General features: G+C 43.9%; 1 protein-coding gene across 2 annotated transcripts; it reads right to left on the bottom strand.

Moving 5' to 3' along the window:
* Nucleotides 1-314: 314 nt before the first annotated feature.
* On the bottom strand, nt 315-16176 carry fgf6b (fibroblast growth factor 6b). Of its 2 annotated transcripts, XR_014568837.1 has the most exons (4): nt 15398-16176; nt 14293-14396; nt 4799-11003; nt 3291-3312 (listed from the first exon to the last, which is right to left on the bottom strand). XR_014568837.1 is itself a non-coding variant. In XM_083758211.1 (3 exons), exons 1-3 carry the CDS (start codon nt 15759-15761, stop codon nt 10827-10829), a joined length of 645 nt encoding a protein of 214 aa, XP_083614337.1. In that variant the 5' UTR covers nt 15762-16176; the 3' UTR covers nt 315-10826. The 2 variants fall into 2 exon arrangements, 1 of the variants encoding a protein (XP_083614337.1); XM_083758211.1 differs by having other exon boundaries at nt 315-11003.
* Between the last annotated feature and the right edge of the window lie 5645 nt (nt 16177-21821).

Genomic DNA, 21821 nt, shown 5'->3' with positions numbered 1-21821 from the left:
AGGGGGTAGCCATGTTTTAACAATGCTGTGTCACGCATAGGGGTATAGCCATGTTTAAACAATGCTGTGTCACGCATAGGGGGTAGCCATGTTTTAACAATGCTGTGTCACGCATAGGGGTATAGCCATGTTTTAACAATGCTGTGTCACGCATAGGGGTAGGCATGTTTTAACAATGCTGTGTCACGCATAGGGGTATAGCCATGTTTTAACAATGCTGTGTCACGCATAGGGGTATAGCCATGTTTTAACAATGCTGTGTCACGCATAGGGGGTAGCCATGTTTTAACAATGCTGTGCCACGCATAGGGGTATAGCCATGTTTTAACAATGCTGTGTCACGCATAGGGGGTAGCCATGTTTTAACAATGCTGTGTCACGCATAGGGGTATAGCCATGTTTTAACAATGCTGTGTCACGCATAGGGGGTAGCCATGTTTTAACAATGCTGTGCCACGCATAGGGGGTAGCCATGTTTTAACAATGCTGTGTCACGCATAGGGGTAGCCATGTTTTAACAATGCTGTGTCACGCATAGGGGGTAGCCATGTTTTAACAATGCTGTGTCACGCATAGGGGTAGCCATGTTTTCAATTCAGCTGAGCGTGATTAAAGAAATAACAGTTTCCTCACCTTATATGCGCGTGCGTGTGTGTGTGTGTGTGTGTGTGTGTGTGTGTGTGTGTGTGTGTGTGTGTGTGTGACAAAATGTAAAGGTTATAAAGCAGATACTTTTGGATTGCATTTTTTTTGGTCAAAGCTGAAAGGGGAGATTTTCACACACAGCAAAAATCCTGAGTGTTAACTTAGCCCCGGAGTGTATCAAAATAGACCCTCTCAGGGTCCATTTTCACACTCCCAGAGTTGAATTAGCACTGCAGGGTACGTACAAAGGAGCATATACTCTTCAGTGGCCATGGTGCTGGAGCATGATTCAATTCAGTGAAAAGCATTACTTCCTCTGATGCTTTAACCACGTTGACCCTGGTGTCCCTGTTCTGGACATGTCATTATAGGTGACATCTTTGAAAAAGTCTCAAAAATGTTTTGAACCATTTCAAGATTATTATATAATTATGTAAAAGAATTCCATAATTAAAAGAAAAAAAGAAAAGTTCAGACTTTACAGAAAATAACTAATAATGGAGCTATTTTCTAAGTATAAAATAGGGCTTGAGTGGTTAGACGATGTGGTGAATAAGGTGCTAGAGATGCTAGACCAGTGGTTCCCAAAGTGGTGTCCGGGGACCCCCAGGGGTCCTTGAAGGAGTTCCAGGGGGTCCCCAGCTAAATGATAGTTTGGAACCAAATGGACCCAATATATGGGTCTGTAACCCTGAGTGTACAAATGGAACCAAATGGACCCGTTAGGGTCCATTTGGTTCTCATAGTTACATTAACATTGATTTTACGATATAAATTGGGGTCCCAGAGATAGAAATCCCATTCAATGGGGGGTCCGTAGCCTAATGCATGTCAAACGGAGGGTCCTTGAAATTAAACGTGTTGAGAATCACTGCTAGAGCCGTAAAAATGTTCTCTTATGGGGGTCCCTGGCATATGTTTTTAAATGGGGGTCCGCGGGCTAATAAGTGTCAATTTGGGGGTCCTTGACATGACAATGTTTGGGAACCACTGTGCCTTAGACATCTGGACGTCAGAGATTGGTGAGTCTCTCAGAAAACTGTTAGGATTTAGAAGACGTCTGTAAAGTCGGCCTCAGTTCTTAATGGGTTAAGTGGACTCAAATAGTCGTTTAGAACCTGCATGCAGCCTCTCGTACAACAGCATTACATATTCCTTTCTATCTAAACCCAAAAACGTGGAGCTTAAAGGGCTTTCCAGAGCAAGAATCTTTAACCTCAGAGAAAACTATGAATGTAAATATTCTTTTAATCGTTTTAGTCCACACCACATGGCGATGCTGAACGACGAGGTCGGGGATCACTTTCAGAGCGATTTGACCGGCAGGCCAATCATAATTAACCTGAATTCATGTTCCAACACGTCCCTCACATTCAGCATGTTCACCAAAGGCTATCGTTCATCACTGCGGGCACTCACACCATTATTGTTATGGTCGTCTTTATAGGTATCGTTCTTGCTGCATTACGACATCAATATAACGTTGTCATATATCAATAACACATCGTTATAGCCCTCATTCATAGATTCCCTGGCAACCAGGCCAGACGCAGAAAGGTAGCATAATAGAGTCGCGAGCTGAGGAGAAGAACCTCAAGGTCAGTCAATCTTAAATAGTACTAGTACCCCGTGTTCATTTAAACTGGAGAGGACAGATGTAACCAAGCAATTGACCGCTCTCACAGAGTTACAAATGAATGAACATGAATAATGTGACTGTGTAGCAGTATTGTCCCATAGCAGGACACTAGCAGTGACACTGTGGTGTGTTCAAAGCTCAAGGTTACTTTATTTTGTCTCTGGGGAGAAATGTGTCTAGGAAACAAGGGACCAGCCGCATTGTGTGTGTGTGTGTGTGGGGGGGGGGGGGGGGGGGGGGACCTGCTTTGATAAATTAGAATAAACATACCAAGGAATCGCCAGTGATATCACAACTACGCTATAGTAAAGTGTTTCAGAATAAAAGTCCAATGAAACCCCTTGCAAAGATCTGTTTCATCAGAGCCATAGAGTCTAGAGACAGAGTTACGACATTGAGGAGGCAGAAAACAGCCCAGTCACGTGGTTCATGTACTCGCACGAGCCCCATAGACTCCAATGCATTCCGTAAACTTCCGGTGTCCCTATTCGCCAATATAGAAGTCCATGTAGAAGAGCCGCCATTAGACTGAAGCCCCATGAAGTGAACGGAGTTGTCGTAACTCTGTCTTACTCTGTTTGTCTGTGTTTCATTCACACCAAAAGTATAAAAAGCTGACGAACAAAAAAAACACCCGCCTCTCTATGAGCTCTTGCACGTATGCTGCCAAATTGCCGACCCGCGAGTGGCTATGCCACTCGCTAATTCTTTAAATCGAAGCCAGTTCAATTACAGTGTTGTTGTTTTTCCGTACATGGAATTGTCATCCAAAGACATTAATAAATGAGAGGGGAGGGGGAGGAGGAAGGGGGAACCATTCCAGCCCCTTAAAAAGGATATCTGTTCCCCGAAGATGAATTTACGTGCAAGCAATGCATGTGACAGCTAGGGCGAAGAGTAGACTGAGGACAAATCCTACACAGCAGAGGGTAACGTTTGCTGGCATTAGGCCATGGGGTCGCAGTGGGTCAGCCTATGGTGTAGCCAATCTAGCCATCACCTGCTATCGGAGATCTCCACCTTTACATCTGGCTACATGAGACTAGGCCTCTGTCACCCAGCTAGCCACTCAAAATATCTTGCTAGCTATTATCTTACATATTCATCACAAATAAGCAAGCCTCAGTGCTTTACACCTAGTACCGACAAATTAAGATAAGTGCTATTTCAGTGTTAGGTTTCCCCAGATGCGTTAAAGACTGATTGATCAACACTAAATCTCTTTCTACACTGACTCAGTCAGTGTACAAAGATTAATTTGTACTTCACTAAGACCACAACACATCATTTGTAGTTTGTTGCAAATACCTATTTTTTGTCAAGCAGCGATATTAACAGTATCAAAAGGTTTGTGTGATCAACTGTAAATTAAGTCATTAAAATATTTCTTCCCTGTGTTGATTATCCAAAATATGGAAATTGCTGTTATAAATATGACAGACAATGAACTATACTCCAGCTTGTAAATGGTGCATTTCTATAGCACCTTTCCTCCAAAGCGCTTTACAATGTATCACACACACAGACACACACACACACACACACACACACACACACACACACACACACACACACACACACACACACACACATTCACACAGGCACCAGCCTGTTCATTGGGAGCAATTGGGGGTTCAGTGTCTTGCTCAAGGACACTTTGACACACAGACACGAGACTATCTTCTTCCGGTAATAAAACACATAATATAATAAATACCCTGATTTGATTGGGTGAATCAATGACAAATTCCCATTATGGTTGAGTCTGTCATATATGGTTTGTCGCCGATCAATGAGGCTGTCACACTAGATGCTCGTAAAGACGCCTCAGAGGTTACTCCAGCTCTAAGGATATCGATTAATGCAAAATATTATACAGTCTGCTATACTACTAGGTTAACTGCACTGTGTGTAATTTATATTTTCAATGTCACTGTAGTGTAATCACGCAGTAAACTGCATAGGCTGCCACTGACATTTTACAGTTTCAGAGGCAGCTGTAGCTCAGACATTAGAGTGGTAGTTCAATCCCCAGCTCTTCCTGACTTTGTGTCCTTGAGCAAGACACCGAGACCCTATAACTGCTCCCAATGAGCAGGTTGGTGCCTTGAGAGCTTCCTCCACCGTTGGTATGTAATTGTGTGTTTGAATGCAATGCACATTGGAAAGCGCTTTGGATAAAAAGCATAGCACTGTACATAGTTTGAATTGTTTGACTGGTAAGATTATAAGATCTTTTTTTATTATTGTTGTATGGTTTGTCAGATTGAGACTGACCATATTAAAATATTGTTTTGTTGGTGCAATCTTGGGTCATCTCAGGAATTCACCCTTTAAAATACAAAATATAGTACTGTCTGTACATCTGTAATGAGATGAATTCACGTGCAAGCAATGCATTTCACAGCTAGAGCAAAGTAGACTTAGGACAAATCCTACACAGCAGAGGGTAACATTTGCTGGCATTAGGCCTGAGTCGCAGTGTAGCCATCATCTGCTATCGGATATCTCCACCTTTACATCTGGCTACATGAGACTAGGCCTCTGTCACCCAGCTAGCCACTCAAAATATCTATCTTACATATTCATCAAAATAAGCAAGCCTCAGTGCTTTACACCATATACCGACTACCGACAACAACAAACTCAGATAAGTGCTATTTCTCCAGGTTCCAGACCAGAGGAATTGGTCAAGGGAAGATTTCCCAAGTTCAAGTACTCTTGTCATTTGCACACAGAAAACAACCGGTAGCTCCAAACCCTCTGTTGTGCAGCTTTGTGATGATATAAAAATGATATAAAATATCTTAACATATAGGCCTAAAGCCCAAACCACACCAATGGGTCGACAACACGCAACAAAACCATTTTAGGATTTGTCGCAGCGGTGTGATATGTCCTGTTGCACGCTGTAGGCGCATGTCAACGCAAGTGATTCAATTGGTTTAATTAAATTGTTCAACAAACCATGGGAGTTCAACAAACCATGTGCAACCCAGATTCGGCACAAACAAGGGATTCAATTCATTTCGCTCCTATGCCACAAAAATGTGGAACGCCCTACCAACAGTCATTAAGACATGCAAATCCCTTGACTCCTTCAAAACCGCTCTCAAAGGGCACCTACGGACGGCTGCAATTCGAAACTGGCCCCCCGTAAAATCGGAATCCCCAACCCACCCCTGTTTTCCCCTCACTGTATATGTTTCTTTTCCCTTTTTTTTACCTCCTATGATGATTTATTTTTGACTATATAGTTGTGTATATTCGTACGTCTCTAAATATTTTGATGAATTGAAAATGGCGGGCCCTATTGTAAACAAGTGTAATGCTTTATGGTGTCGTCCACTCACTGTTAACAGTTTTTGTATTGAGTTGTACTTGAAAGGTACTGTAATTCTGCAAACTGTTAATAAATAAATCAATTAATCAATCAATTGCTTGCAACTACATGGGTCTACATGGGTCTGCTCGCAACTGTTTGGATGCAAGGAGTTGAATGGCGACCCATTGATGTGGTTTGGGCTTAACAGTAGAGACCTATAGTTCTATTATTGAACAGCAGAGGTGGAAAGTAACCAGTTACATTTACTCGAGTACTGTAGGCCTACTTAAGTACAATTTCAAGGTACTTTTACTTTACTTGAGTATTTCCAATGTTCTGTACTTTTACTTCTACTCCACTAGTAGAAGTACTTCTACTCCACTATTTAAAACATTAGTTACGTGATGCGACATGTTGTGAGCTTGTAGACCTGCTATTTTCAATACATTTTTATACATGATACCTTGTCAACTATAACGAGTAGTACTTTTACTTTTGGTACTTTTATGGTATAATTATGTTGATGCCAATACTTTTGTACCTTGATTTCTGGACTTTTAACTTGTAACAGAGTATTTCTACATTGCATTACTTTTTCCACCACTGTCGAACAAAAGTATGAACAAAATCAAGAGCTAGGCAAAACAGAGCTATCTGTAAACACCAACCCACATGGTCAGAGGGACACACCCCCTCCCTCACCCCACCTAGATGTGGTTGTGCTTAGCCTCGTTCCCAGCCTTAATACCATAGACTGTAAAAAATATGGACAAAGCGTTCCCCGGGTCTAACATGAACGTAAAATGAAGCCTGTAATAATATGCTAATTCCTGATGTAAGTCGCCATCTTTGGTACCAGCTGGCCATTGGCTGGCTCCGTTTTGTATACCAGCTGGTCATTGGCTGCCCAGACAACGAGGCGGGACTTCCCCCCTTCTTCTCCGTTGGTTTTTATTTTGACTCGAGTGGGTGGGGAATCCCGATCATAGACTGTAACGGTAGCCACGCCCCTCAGAACATACGCGACTTTATGGTCATTTTTTTAATTAATGGGACCATAATTTTCCAAAAAGAATATTATGACATTAGAAATGAGACTTTAAACTAGTGACTGGAAGAAGAAAGTATTCATGACCATGTTTATTAAGGTAATACAGTCTAGGTGAAGTTGGGCCAAAATACATGGGCCTCTATGGAGCTATGGGGCTTTTTGGGTCCAGTCCAGTGCCACAACAGGCCATTATATGAACTACCGATTTCAAATGAGGCTTCACGAAATATCTGGCTGACTGCCCCCCTGCTTAATACTCATCTGCCAAGAGAAAAGCCTGGTCACGACCTAAGGAGAGTGTTCTCGAGCCGGAACAATTCGATGTCATTTACTACTGCCAAGATTCTGGTACTTCCAGACCACTCAACCGGCTAGGTCTTGCCCGACGTGGGTTGTGCGTGGGAATAGTGGAGCTAATGCTAATTATAAGCTCAGATCGCATGGTTAACCTGAAGCTGAAACAATGAATGGCACTCCTAACATAAACAATCCACAATAAAACAGAATATTAAATGAAAAACGAATCATTGAAGTGGATCTTTAATTGTCAGGGCCCTGTCAAAGCACAGGCTATACACCCACGTCTGACTGCGTGTGATGTCACTGCAGTCCAATCCTTTGGCATGGCATCTTTATTCCTTTAGGACCTATGTTGCTATTGTGCTGTCTCCTTTTTTTAAGAAGGCGTTTTTCCTGCCATGGACATTTTTGGGTACGCCGCTCGTCTAGAGGACATTTCAATCACACCGGGCAAGTCCGAAAAACAATATAAGCGCACCTGTCTTATGTAGAGTGTCTATTTTCGCTATTGTTTTTTCTTCAATTTGTGGGGCGAGAGACATTTTATAGGGTATAGAATTTGCCACTGAATTGGAAAATGAGTGTGCACTAAAGTACTGATACAGTAAATATAATAAAATGAAAAAAAAACAAATGTCCCACCGCCGGTTGGGAACCACTGCTCTACAGAGAGAACAAGGATACGACTAGCTCTGCCTTAAGTGTCTTCTGTGCTGGCTGCTCCGCTCCGCACGCACACACTGCATTAACTCTGCAGATGTCCCATCCCCAGAAATATCCCAACACGCAACTACTTGGAAGGGAAGGGAGGGGTGGGGGTGGGGGTGGGGGTGGGCTGGTTGTTATGGAGCCGCGTTTCAAAGAGGCAGGGTGTTCAGTGTTGTTCACAGTACACCGGGACAGACGGATTCTTTAGAAACATTCTAAAAAATCAGTGGTTCTCAAACTTGTTCACGTGAAAGACTCCCAAATTGCATTTGGCCGAGGTGGAGGAGGAGGACGGTAGGACCCCATCTGGAAATAGTTTGTGTCAGCCATGCAGGGATGACCTCCAGACAGTACAAGATTTGTGTCGATGATATGTTTAATGAAATATTCCGCGTTTTTGTCAATTTTGTCCGAGATTGTTTAGAAAATAACGGATGACTATATAGAGTTAAGCTGATTTCAACACATTCTGGTGGGGGGACCCTCTGGAACCCCCCTCCCTGCCCCCTGGGAGTGCCAAGAGCCCACTTTGAGAACCACTGTTGTAGAGAGCTCACCAACATGCTCTCACTCCCTCTGTCTCATCAAGAAATCAACATCTGTGTTTACGTTTCCTTATTTTAGACACAGATACAGTACAGCACACACACACACACACACACACACACACATTCGCACGCACACACCGGAGGTGACCGGGGACTGAGGCCATGGTGTTCCACTAACAAAACCGTAAAGCGCGTCGTGATGCTAGTGATAAAGATGAGAGCTTTTTCGGCACAGAGACAACTCGTCTTCTTTGCATTTATGCATACATGGATAAACGCTTTCTCGCTTAAAAAAAACTAAATAGGCCTACATTTCAAATTCCTCTTTTGTGGGGAAAACAGTGTAACGACCTACATACTGTACATAAAGCAGACCACCCTGCCTGGCCATGCACTGGGCCCGGGACCAACAGTCCACGACTCTGACCTTGAACTAAAAAAAGGCTCCTAGGAGAGAGAGGAGGAAGCTCCCGGGTTACAGCTGGAATCCCAAGGTCCCGTCGGGGGGGGGGGGGCTGGGGTGAGGGAGGAGGCATGGGGTGGGGGGGGTTCGGCTCAGGTATGTGGCAGGCTGCCTGTCATCCAGGCAGATCCACATTCTTTGCAGGGGGTTCAAACGGACAACAAAGACACAGTGGGCCAATGAACGCTCTGCCATAATAAGTCTCTCTCCTGGATTAAAATAGTCCCTCTTCCTTCCTCTGTCTGTTCCAATAAACGAACGACTCACACACCGGTCCGTTGTTGGGGCGGAAATGTAACCTTCCTCTTTCAAGTATATACAGCTGCAGATTATTATAAGCTGTGACCGTCAAAAGGGGGTGAATGCACACGGCACAAGATTCTCATTTTGTCCTGATTAAAATTCACAGCCACACACTAATTTAAAATTGAAAAAGTAAGGGGATATATTTTAGTATTGCGACGACGCACAATGCCGATATAGGTTTACAAAACATGGCTCATCTTCAGCTTTGTAAACCGATTCATATAACGGCATTTTGGGGAATTACACCTGTTCCAACCAAAATCCATGCTTTCTCAGGGATGATTAGTACACAGTAAAATCATCATTGTTAATTTCAGCGGTATTCACAGTATTTTACTGTGCTGTTCTTCAATTTAGAGAATTGTCATGTGATCCTGCAGCGTGCATGCACTCTGGGTGGAGAGCTGCACTGTCCTGGGTCCAGTGCCATACATTCAGCCTTATCCATAATTACATCTAAAAACCCATCTGCCTCGCTGCCACTGCAGTGCTGCTGCAGAGCTCATTGACGGTTGGCCCAAACCGACGCCACCCTGACACAAATGCACTGGAAATAAACACACAATGTGGGAGAACATTTTCTTATCAAAGCGCTTAGGCACCATCGCTGATGGCCACTGTGCAACCTGAACTGTTTTATGCCTCTATCGGGGCATATATGCGCTAAAAGCAGCGTATAAAAAAAAAAGCTCCTGTTTCTCTTTTTCGTTTTGTTTCACATTGTAAGTATTTACATTATTTTCAACGACGGTAGACATCATTTTCTTGCAGCAACTGGCAACGCACTAAAGCTACAATCCTTACAATTGAAAAACAGCGACCTAAAGCTAAACGCTTTTAGATCAGTATATCAACAGTATCCGAGATAATGTGCACATACACGTCTACTGTGCGCATTTAATTTTCCCCTAAGTCTGTTCTTGTGGAGACAATCCTATCGGAGGGAGGAAAAAAATCGTTAAATCTTTAAGAGTGTTGCCCCAACAGCCTGGACAGAGGTAATCATCTCATGTCAAACATACAGGTTCCCGTCAACATCATTGTGTACCAGCGGAACCATATTGCCCTCTGCACCAGAGTGAATATTACTTAATCGATCTAATTACAGAAAATAAAATAAACCAGAGATAGTCCTGTCCCCCCCTCCGAGGCCTCTCCAGAGTGTCAGCCCTATTTCTGACTCCAGCTGGGTGTCTCTTACATGCATGTTTACAGGGGCCACAAGTGGGAACAGCAAGGCACCTTTACATCGTGCAGCAAAGGAAGTGCATTGAAAGAAGAAGTCTCATTTTTCACACTGCTGGACTAATCTAATAACTGAGCAAAGAAACGCCAAAGCGCTAAAAAGGTCAGCTTTTTAGAGAAATTAGGAGCTTTTATAGCGGACAGTTGAGCGAGAAGTCCATGCATCCCTTCGTCCAGTAAAGTGGTTCTTTGAGGTAATAAAAAGTATTCATTTCACTCTGTAAAAGCACAGGATACAGCTCTCATCCTCAGTCTCAGAACAGGAAGTGACATACTTCAGTTACAGCAAGCACCAATGTAAAGTGAGACAGGCAGCGGCTTCAACTCGTCCTGTCCATAACCATAAAAACAATAAGCAGCACAGTATGGCGTGTATACATATATGTTCTGTATATGTATACATAAATACATATATATATATATATATGTTTTAATACAAAGAGAGCTATCCAAATATACATATATAAAGAGAATAAATATTTGTGTAGCTTTTTCGCAGTCCCATTTGTGTGTGAGTATGTGCGATCACCGCATTTCTTGTTATTACCTGGACGTACATCCACATGTGCAAAATTCTTGTGAGTTATTGCCAGTTCTCATAGTCGGGGGAGGAAGTGTGTGACAGTCATGGCGGTGGTGGCCTTGTTGCCTCGCTTCACGCGGCCGTGCTTGCTGAGGGCGATGTAGAAACCCTTGTAAACAGAAGACTCGTAGGCGTTGTAGTTGTTTGGCAGCAAGGTCTCCTTGAACTTGCATTCGTCTCGGAAGCCTCTCTAGGAAGTGTCCGAGACATGGAAACAGGGTAAGCAAATCAAGCGACGCATGATGAACATCACAGCACATGACATGGTTTCCTTATGACCTTCACCTAATACTTAGAAGGCATACTTTAAGGGAAATTGGAGGAGGTGGCATTTTGTTTCAAATAAGAATTGCCCTTTTCAAATGCAGACGCACCACCCTCTTAACCTAGTCTCACGTTTGCCAGACGATCAGAGATCTGAGCCTATGCCAATACATCTGGTGACGTCTACGTACATTTCTACCTATAGGGGATGGAAAACTGGGTGTAAGTAACTATTTACCTATTAACTATTTAACCCTTTAAGACCCGAGGACGACTCTACAGACGGCTTTTAAATTAGTAGTTCTCACACTTTCAAAATGTTTAATAAATAGCAGATGTACGAGCTTTGAGCTTGTGTAGGTCTGCTATCTTTTAATTGCCAAGGCAACAATCTAAAATGACACGGGTTTTAATGGGTTAATAATTAACTACATTTGCAAAACTGTTGAGGGAGATCCTTCATAATGGGATGGTATCAGATTTGGGATTCAAATCAGCGGCTGTATAGTGTAGGTCTGCTAGTGGCCATTCTCACCGCTGTTCTAGCAACTACATTGAATCTAGACGTCACCAGACATATTGGTAGGCGGATATCTCTGATTGCTTAGCAACACAAGACTTCTTTTTTTAAAATCTAATTCCTTGCATGACATTAGCTTTACAAACATTACATGGTGGATGCAAGCCAATAACCTACATTTCGAATTATAACATGACATGCAGTGTTGTCAAGTAACTTAAGTAATATACTACTTTCAGTAATATTATTACTTTTTTCCAGTAATATGTAACTCAACTAGTTACTTTCACATTTTGAGTAATAATATTACATTTACTTTTTTCCAAAAGTAATATTATTACTATTTTCACGAGCCTTGGTGGAACTGAGGGTTTGAGTGTTTATTGTAGACTGGATAGGGGTGGAGTTGCTTTGCAGGCTGCTGATCCGCTCTAGATCTAGACTCTAGAGCGGATACGGAAACGATGCACACTCGTCGGTACGTACTGTATGTGTGAAGTATCGGATGCAGAAGGGAGGGCCTTAAACGGTTCGGAACACGGAACAACAACCTAAACTAGTGTGTGTAACTCGTTAGACTGCACTGTTAGAGAGATGTAAACAAACTAAGCATGGAGGAGGTGGAGGAGACAGAAACACCGGCACAACAAAGCGTTATAACATTCAATACTTGGAAGTATTCGCATTTTTTTTTAGTATGTCCGCGATCGAGACGAGAAGAACATTATTGTCCGCTACAAGTTGTGCATACACTGCATAGGGATTAGGGAAGAAGCTATATTCCACGTCAAAAAAATCTACTTCAAATATCAAGAAACACTTTAGACTGTAATTAATGAATTCATACACAGTAAAAGTCTTAGTGTTCATTTAATTCAAATGAGTGTACAAATGGACCCATCATCATGTGTACACTATACAGTACACTTTTTAGAGTTAAATAAACACTGTAGAATAGGGGAGGGGGGGCTGCTAATGTTGAAAATGCAAAGTAAGACTTTTGGGGACAAAATATGCAATTACTGGAGGCGAGAGAAAAAAGTAATAAGTAACTAGTTACTTTTCTCAGGGAGTAATAAGTAGTGTACCTTTTATTCCTTTTTTTTAAAGTAATAAGTAATAAGTAGTATATTAGTGTTAAAGTAATATTTTGACAACACTGATGACATGCATATTAACATGACACCTGTGTGTGCGTGCGTGTGTGTGTGTGTGTGTGTGTGTGTGTGTGTGTGTGTGTGTGTGTGTGTGTGTGTGTGTGTGTGTGTGTGTGTTTGTTTGTGTGTGTGTGTGTGTGTGTGTGTGTGTGTGTGTGTGTGTGTGTGTAATCTATTAGCCTGAAACTCAACTGATTGTTGATGATTTTAATCAGGGGCTGCAGCCAAGCAAACAGGGCAGGCTATACTGTATGGTTCTCCAACACAGTGTGTACAAATGGACCAAATTTGACCTGTTTGAATTACTCTCTCAGAGTTGAATTAACACTGAGGATTTTGCATGTTTTCACAGGGCTCCCGAGGGGTAAAGACGGGGGTCCGTGCGCGGCTCTTTCTTATAATTCACAATTTGGCGAATGTTTACAGTAGCGTTTGTTGATTACTTCTGATGCAGTAAGTGTCTGATTCATTTCTGTTTTTCTTTTTCTTTTTTCAAATTAAATTGTCACTTCCCTGTCACATGGGGACCCCCCCAAAAAAAACAAATCATGTGGGGTCCCCGACCCACAGGTTGGAGAACCACTGGCAGCTACAAAACTGATTTTCTTTTTTAACACTGCAGTAATGTGTCACATACATCAATGTTAAATCAACTCTTGCATGTAATATTGAGGTTTGACCCACATAAGACATGTGCAGACAGTGCAGACATCAATAGGCAATAGACCAAATACAGATGTGTGATTGTCTATATATATATATATATATATAGCCTATACCTACATTGATTTTCTTGACTTTTTGGGAAAAACCTCAACTCTCATGATGCTGAGAGTCATTATCAGGCTCAATGCAGTCTATGTATACAAGCAAGTGAAACTGAATTATCATTCATTATGTTCACTCAAGGAGAACTCAGGCTACTCAATGTCAATGATATAGACAAGTGGTTCTCAACCTTTTCAGGCTGTGACGCCCCAAAATAATATTTGAACTGGGTACCCCCCAAAATAATATTTGAACTGGGGAGTGGGTACCCCCCAAAATAATATTTGAACTGGGAACCCCCCAAAATAATATTTGAACTGGAGACCCCCCCCCCCCCAATATAAAGTCATATTTGAACTGCAGGGACCCCACACAATAATCATATTTGAACGGGGACCCCCTACCCTGACAGAGTTGAGGCATTCAACATTAATTGTTTGACTTGGTTACACATATATTTTCAAATGTTTTGACTCATTCTTATTTGACAATTTGGTGAATGTTTGACCAGTTTTCATGCAGGTAGACTATAGTTTTGTTGATTAGCTATACTTTTGATGCATTATTTGGCCTTTTTCTTTTCTTCCTTTTAAAAGTCCTTAAATTGTCACTTCACACTGTCATCTGGGGACCCACAGCTAGGGCACAGGTTGAGAACCACTAAATTACTATATAGGCTGTTATAGCTGCCATAATTCAGGACATATTTCACTTCATGAACGTATATATATATATACGAAATATAAGGCTACAGTTGCGCGCACACGTACCGTTCCATACAACCTTCCTCTGCTGTTCATTGCGACAAACAGCTGACTTCTCACGCCACACATGCTGATCACTCCTCGCTCCACCGTAGATATCTCTATAAGACCTTTAAAACCAAACAGAGCCGTTATAGTTATAGTTAACCAACCCTCATGTCCTCCTGTCCAGCACAGCACACACACACACACACACACACACACACACACACACACACACACACACACACACGCCGCCACTGCTGCGACTGGCCATTATAACACGTGCATCAATGCAGCAGTGGGTGTAACCTTGCTGCAGGTGCATTGCGACTGGATGGAATGCATTATTGCTCCATGATGGTGAAATTGCAGTTTTATCAGATGAGATGCATCATGCAACGTTTGTGTTTTAAAAAAAGCTTTAATGTATCTCGCCAGACGTTGCATGTATATGCGTGCATGCATTGCTGGTAATTTGTTTCAGACCCGCTGCGGGACTGAGGGGAGAGTGTAAAAATAAGTGTGCGTCTATATCGGTCCAAGCATTCATGTCATGTTTTGGCCTGGGAAGATATTTCGCAGTGACGAATGCGAGGTTTTTTAATAGATTTGCCTTTGCTTTCGCAAACTTTCAACAATGCCGACACGACAGCCTATTAAATATCATGCACGATCAGCAACACACGGTGTGATCAGTGTTCATTTAGCTCTGACAGTTACAGGAAAATACATTATGGCATTCTGTAACTATTATGTAGGTTAAAATAAAGCTGCAATCCGGTGATTATTTCAATCAACAAAACGCCATTTAACCAATGTGTGCAGTAGGCTATAGTGTATAGAGTATCTGATATATAGGCCTATGTTAATCCAATACAACAAGTTCATCTGCAGTGGTTGTGAGGAGGTGGTCTCCCTACATTAGTGCCGGGGGGAGGTCTAACATATAGCCTACACATGTATGCTCATGAACGGGGATTCCGTAGACGCGGAGCGGCGGAGGGAGGGAGACTAGGGTTCGAATCCCCGGCGCAGGACGGATGAAAATCGCGGATTGCAGCTTTTAACCCTCACAATGGATGCACGTACGGCGCATCGCCGGGCGGATAGGACCAGGACACTAACTCACTGTATTGGTTCTCGCTGTGCGTGCCGCTTATCCTGCCGTCCGGGAGCACCGTCAGGTGGAACCCAATGCCCACGTTGCAGTACAGCCGGCGCACTCTCTTGATGCCCAGTAAATAGTCACTCTCCCAGTTCAGCTGAGACTTGTCGCCGCTCAGACCCAGGTAGGAACGCGAGAAGAGGCTCTCCCAGCGCTTCTCCAGGGAAGTTGCGTTGTTAGTCCTGCTGCTGCTCGGGACGACGGGGTAGGACGACGCGATGCCCAACAGAGAGGTCGCTAATACGACGAGCAGCGCTGTGGTAGTGCAGTGCGTCCGGCGCGTGCGGGCGGGCATGCTGTGGGCGCACCTCTGCGCAACAACGGCCATCCGGCGCGACCTTTGGCGGGGGGGCACGTGGGCAAAGTCACTACTAGCGGCCCAGCTGGAGATACGGCTCTTCTTATTTTGCCTCCTCGTCCTTTGGCATTATTGTGGTAAAGAAGGCTTGTTTTGGGAAGGCGGGTGATGGCGGCGATCACGGAGCAGGCCCCGGGCACGGAACCAGAAGAACCAGAACCATAGCCCGAGGGTATCTGAGCGGTGCTGCTGCGACGGCGACGGGCAGGGCGACAGTGACAGAGGAGCGCTACGGAGCTTGAGGCGGCGGCGATGACCATCTTTTGCAGCTCCGCGCCTCGGCCGTTGGAGAGGGACCTGCACTCACCAAACTAGCTCACCTTGCATGAGGAGCTGCACTCTGCATCCCGAGCGCGGTGTGACATCACTCTGACTTCACCCACCGCCACCCCATCACCACACGAGAGAGAGAGAGAGAGAGAGAGAGGGAGGGAGGGGGGAGAGAGAGAGAGAGAGAGAGAGAGAGAGAGAGAGAGAGAGAGAGTTGCAACCCAGCAGCAGAGAGTGCGCAGCGCCTCTGAAAACGCAGCAGAATGCGGTGAGCTCTCAGTCCGGACGGTCTGTCATTCGGTGGGACAGACGGTCACAGGACAGGACAGGATCAGGGGACGGGAAGGAAGGGGACTTTCATTGGGGAGCGTCGCTGAGCGATCATGGGATGCGATGGATCCTGTAGCAGCAGAACCCAAATCGGGACGGCTGGTCATATGTCTGTCTGACAGCCCCCGCTGCCTTATTTAGAAAAGAAGGTGTAAAAACAGTGCCGCAAGTCACCGGAGAGGCAACGAACGGGCCTGGCTGGCACTTCCTTTAGCTGTTTGTCCAGGAAGTTTACACGAGCAAATACTTTGGTCCGGTAACACAGCGCGTGTATTATTGTAAGAACACACCTAGCGTGCAATCCGTGCATACTGTGATGATACCATACCACAGCTAGACTAAATAAAATACTACGGATTTTCCTTTTTCTTTTTTGGTGGTGGTGGTGGTGGTGGTGGTGGGGGGGGGGGGGGGGGGGGGGGGGTGGTTAAAGTTACATTGCATTATTCAGGGTGGTGGGGATAGGAATAGGGGTAAGAATATAGGATGGGCACACCGTCCGTCCGCGGGGAATGCCCGTGCGTCACAGGACACCGCTCCCTCCAGGTGTCCATGTGCTGCCAGGGAACGCCTCTCTGCTCCCCCCAGGCCCACCTTGGCAACCAGAGAGAACCAGGGAACGCCTCTCTACTCCCCCCAGGCCCACCTTGGCAACCAGAGAGAACCAGGGAACGCCTCTCTGCTCCCCCCAGGCCCACCTTGGCAACCAGAGAGAACCAGGGAACGCCTCTCTGCTCCCCCCAGGCCCACCTTGGCAACCAGAGAGGCGCTGTTCTGTTCTGAGCAACACTTGTCACAAGAGGGCTGCCATTGATGCGTGCATGCACAGTGCAGTGTGCACACATGCAGTATCAATCCATTGATGCGTGCATGCACAGTGCAGTGTGCACACAGACAGTATCAATCCCAATCCATGTCCATTTCGTTACATTTGTTACACTCCAGACTCCAGAGTGTACAAATGTATATAAGAGCTATATGTATAGCCTATCCTTTTTTTTGTCACTCCAAATTGTCACAACAAAGGTTGGAGTGACTAAAGAAAGGATAGGCAGTGGCGTGCACAGACAATTAGAGGGGCAGGTGCTCAAGTGAAAAAAAAAGGGCACCTTGTGCAGCGCATTTTGGGGCGGGAACCCATTTTGGTGCTTTAGCTATTGAAAAATAGCAGATCTACAAGCTCTCGGTGGCGCGCTACGAGCTTGTAGGTCTGCTATTTTCTTTTAATCGAAGAACCACTGACATAGAAACATACATTTAGATTGTGGGGGGCCTAAATAATATAGTAGAAGCGTTTTTTTTTATCAAGATTTGATGTCACCGCATGGTCCACACACTACAAATTAAGAAAAAAAAAGAGCAAAATTGCCAAAAGGGCAGGGGGTGCTCTATAGCACCCCCTAGTGTCTATCTGTGCACGCCACTGGCGCAGGCAATGATGAAGAATTTGAGAATCACAATGGATTTTCTTAGATGCAGGCCAATAAACAATTCCCTATACTGCTTAAGGTATAGGAACTGGCAGGTTGCATGCATTATGCAGCTATAGATTAAAGGTATATTCAGTGATTTCACTCAAAAAACCTTAGGTTTCGTTTTTGGCTGTGGGACCCAGCCTTTCGTCCAATCAGGATAGAGAGTCAAAAACGAAACCTAAGGTTTTTTGACCCCCAGGGGTTAACTGGGGACAGGGAGGAACTCCTTATATGGCCAGCACACTCTATAGTAGGGAGGATTATCACAACAAAACAAGAAAATAAGTGATATTTGAATTAAGTGAAATCACTATACCTTTAAGGTATAGGCACTGGCAGGTTGCATGCATTATGCAGCTATAGATTAAAGTGAAAATGCCCAACAACTGTATAAGCAAGGCAAGGAAAGGTGTATTTGTATATAGCACATTTCAATAACAAGGCCATTCAAAGTCCTTTATGATTTGCATGGTTCACATGCATGGCGAAACTTCACTTCAGCCTGTTTTTTGGGACTGCTATCAGCAAAGTGTATAAAGGTTCCGAATATCAAATTAGTTTTTAATTTCCAGTATTGGCTGTGCATTCCACATTGTTAAAAAGCGATTTTATCCCGGCTGTTTTTTTCAACTACAACGACCCTATCGGTTGGGAGGTGTGTTTGCAATTTACAATTTAGGCATTTAGCAGACGCTCTTAATCCAGAGCGACTTACATTTAGGCAAGAACAAAAGCATGGGAATACATCACATAAAAGCATTTATCATGAATGAAACATGCGTAAGCTAAGAAGGTAACAGTGGAATATCTATATGATGAAACTATACATACACTATACATAATAAACTATACATATTCACTACTATGCTATACATAATGTACTATGGCGTGCTATGACTATATACAATACAATTATAGTGCTGTCTACATAACATGCTATAAGTCTGTGTCAAATGCTATCTAAGCCAACAGAAATGCTATCTAAGGGGTTAGGGTAAGTGCTATGGGCCATGATGGAGTCTGAAAAGGTGGGTTTTCAGGCTACGGCGGAAGATTGGGAGTGATGCTGCAGTTCTGACTGCAATGGGAAGTGCATTCCACAGTTTTGGAGCCAGAAGGGAGAAGAGTTTGGGACGTGTGGAGCGTTGTCCCGGCATTTTTAGTGAGGGTACTTCCAGTTTCCCTGCGTTGGCTGATCTGAGTGCGCGGGAGGGTTTGTAGGGTTCAATCATACTTGTAAGATATGGGGGAGCCATACCTTTGGTTGCTTTGAATGCCAGCATCAGAGTTTTGTATTCTGTGCGGGCAGCGACCGGGAGCCAGTGGAGGGAGCGGAGCAGGGGGGAGACATGTGAGAATTTTGGCTGGTTGAAGACCAAGCGAGCTGCTGCATTTTGGATCAGCTGGAGAGGCTTAAGTGCACATGCTGGTAGGCCAGTAAGGAGGGAGTTACAATAGTCGAGTTTTGACAAGACTGTTGTCTGGATTAGGAGCTGGGCTGATTCCTGGGTGAGGAACGGTCTAATTCGTCGTATGTTATAGAGTGTGAACCTACATGATCGAGTGACAGCTGTGATGTGAGCTTTGAACGAGAGCTGACTGTCCAGGACAACACCAAGATTCCTGGCTGTTGGGACAGACGTTACCAGGGCGTTGTCTACGGAAATAGTTAGCTCCTGCATAGGGCAGGACTTAGCTGTTTGCACTCTGAAACACTGGGTGTGTTCAAGATATGCACACTGACCGCCAGTGGCGTGCACAGATAGACACTAGGGGGTGCTAGAGCACCCCCTGCCCTTTTGGCAATTTTGCTCTTAAAAAAAAAAAAAAGTTTTATTCATTTTTCTTAAATTGTAGTGTGTGGACCATGCGGTGACATTGATCAAATCTTGATAGAAAACGCTTCTACTATATTATTTAGGCCCCCCACAATCTAAAGCTATATGTTTCTATGTCAGTGGTTCTTCGATAAATAAATAAAATAGCAGACCTACAAGCTCGTAGCGCGCCACTCGGTGGCGCGCTATGAGCTTGTAGATCTGCTATTTTTCAATAGCGTAATCACCAAAATGCGCTGCACAAGGTGCCCTTTTTTCACTTGAGCACCTGCCCCTCTAAATGTCTGTGCACGCCACTGCTGACCGCACTGCCAATACAAACTAATACGAGAGTGCTCTCTCAGTGTTCAACTGTGAATTTCCGATGTAATTCGGATTTTCAGATGAAAATGCTTTTTTATTAAACAACGCAGAATGCACGACTGTCTGGTGCTAATATAGCTATACCAGGAAACACCACGTGGCCCCTTGGGGTGAGCACTTTATATTTGAAATGTGAACGTTTATGTATACACGTTTGCTCTGTAAATATAGTGGTTCCAAAAAACAGACTGACGTTGCAGCATGACTGTCGTGATTATGACAGCCATGTTTCAGGGCTATAGGCCTAGATTAAGCATTATTGAAGTGTTAAAGGACCACTTCACCACTTTTCAACCTATCTTCATATAATGGGTCCTCACTAATCATCATGAAAAAATTGCGCAGTTTTTTTCTACTCGGTCTGTGTCTCATAGGAGGGCTGTTGAGGGCAGTTCAGAAGCCGTCTTCCAGTGACATCATCGATGGGGAATACAAGCTAATAAAAACTGCAGGCTTTCTAGTCCTGAAAAGTTGCAATGCGAAAATGGAAGCCATCGTTCTCACGATAATGAAAATCTAAACATTTTTGTAAAAGAATCTTGTTTAAAAAATAATCTGCCTAATGATGATGTCACTGGAAGACGGTTTCTAAACTGCCCACAGCCCTCCTATGAGACACAGACTAAGCAGAAAAAAACCGTGCCATTTTATCATGACTATTAGTGAGGACCTATTATATGAAGAAAGGTTGAAATGTGGTGAAGTGGTCCTTTAAGAGAAAATGCAAAACAAACATTATAAAAGGACGAAAGAATTGAGAGTTGGTGCAGACCTGAAGTTTGTCCCATGATAAAACTGAATGCTAGTATGAGCTACTTGTTATTCCGCACGTTCAGTTCTCAGTCTGGGTTCAGTATCAGACCGAGCTGTCCCAGACAGATGCCCTGATATGTCTGGATGGTTCATGATGTAATAGCAATATTAGTGTATTTTCAGAGTCCTTCAGTCACACCTGGACAGGTAGTACCTAGTGCGGTACGAGGTGTACTCTGGTAGGATGTTTGTGCTGAAATAGTTTTGTTCTTGCAGATCTTGGTTCTAAAGAGTCCAAACTATGAGAAACCGATGGGGTTCAAATTGTTTCGGACCCCCACCCCCTTTCTGGGGTGGGGTGGGGGGGGGGCGTCATCTATTTTGGGACCTCCCAGAACAATACGCCAGCCACTGGCTGGCTGGCGTACTCTTTTAGAGTATAGCCATGAAGGTTTGGCTCTTTCCTCACCTGGGACACCTGGGACTGACCCCTGGCCTGTGCTTATCTCAGTGATCATTACATTCCTCACTCTGCTCCTGCTCCAGAACAATGTCATTAGATCATAATTGAACTACAAAGGTTTTTGTAGCTGGTACAAAAGTACTAGAGATCATTTGTATAGCTAATAGATCATTTGACACTCCCACATGTTCAATACTAAACCTAAAATAATGGTTTCTTTTGACACATCGTACTGCACTATTAGGGATATTTCTTTCCAAGTGCCTGTAACATCAACCATGGAACCCATTTTTTTTGTCATTCGTCCAAAAAAGATCATAATGGAGAGACCTTGAAATGGGAGAGATGTAGGCCTATACCGTCCCCAGTGGGACAGACTGACTGTACCAAACTGAATAGCAAATTAATCTGGGTCAGCCTCCAGATTTGCTGGGTAAGCACAGCCTTGCAAGCATGCATACACCGATAGCCTGAATAGACAAAAGTACAGAGCCATTGACAAAGTAAACCTTAAATCAATTTGTGAGTGGGCGACCAC

Source organism: Protomyctophum parallelum (genome assembly GCF_964188405.1).
Source record: "Protomyctophum parallelum genome assembly, chromosome: 22".
In the NCBI taxonomy this organism is placed as follows: domain Eukaryota; kingdom Metazoa; phylum Chordata; class Actinopteri; order Myctophiformes; family Myctophidae; genus Protomyctophum; species Protomyctophum parallelum.
Note: the sequence above shows the minus strand (reverse complement) of the source record. Positions and strands in the feature narration are given on the sequence as shown.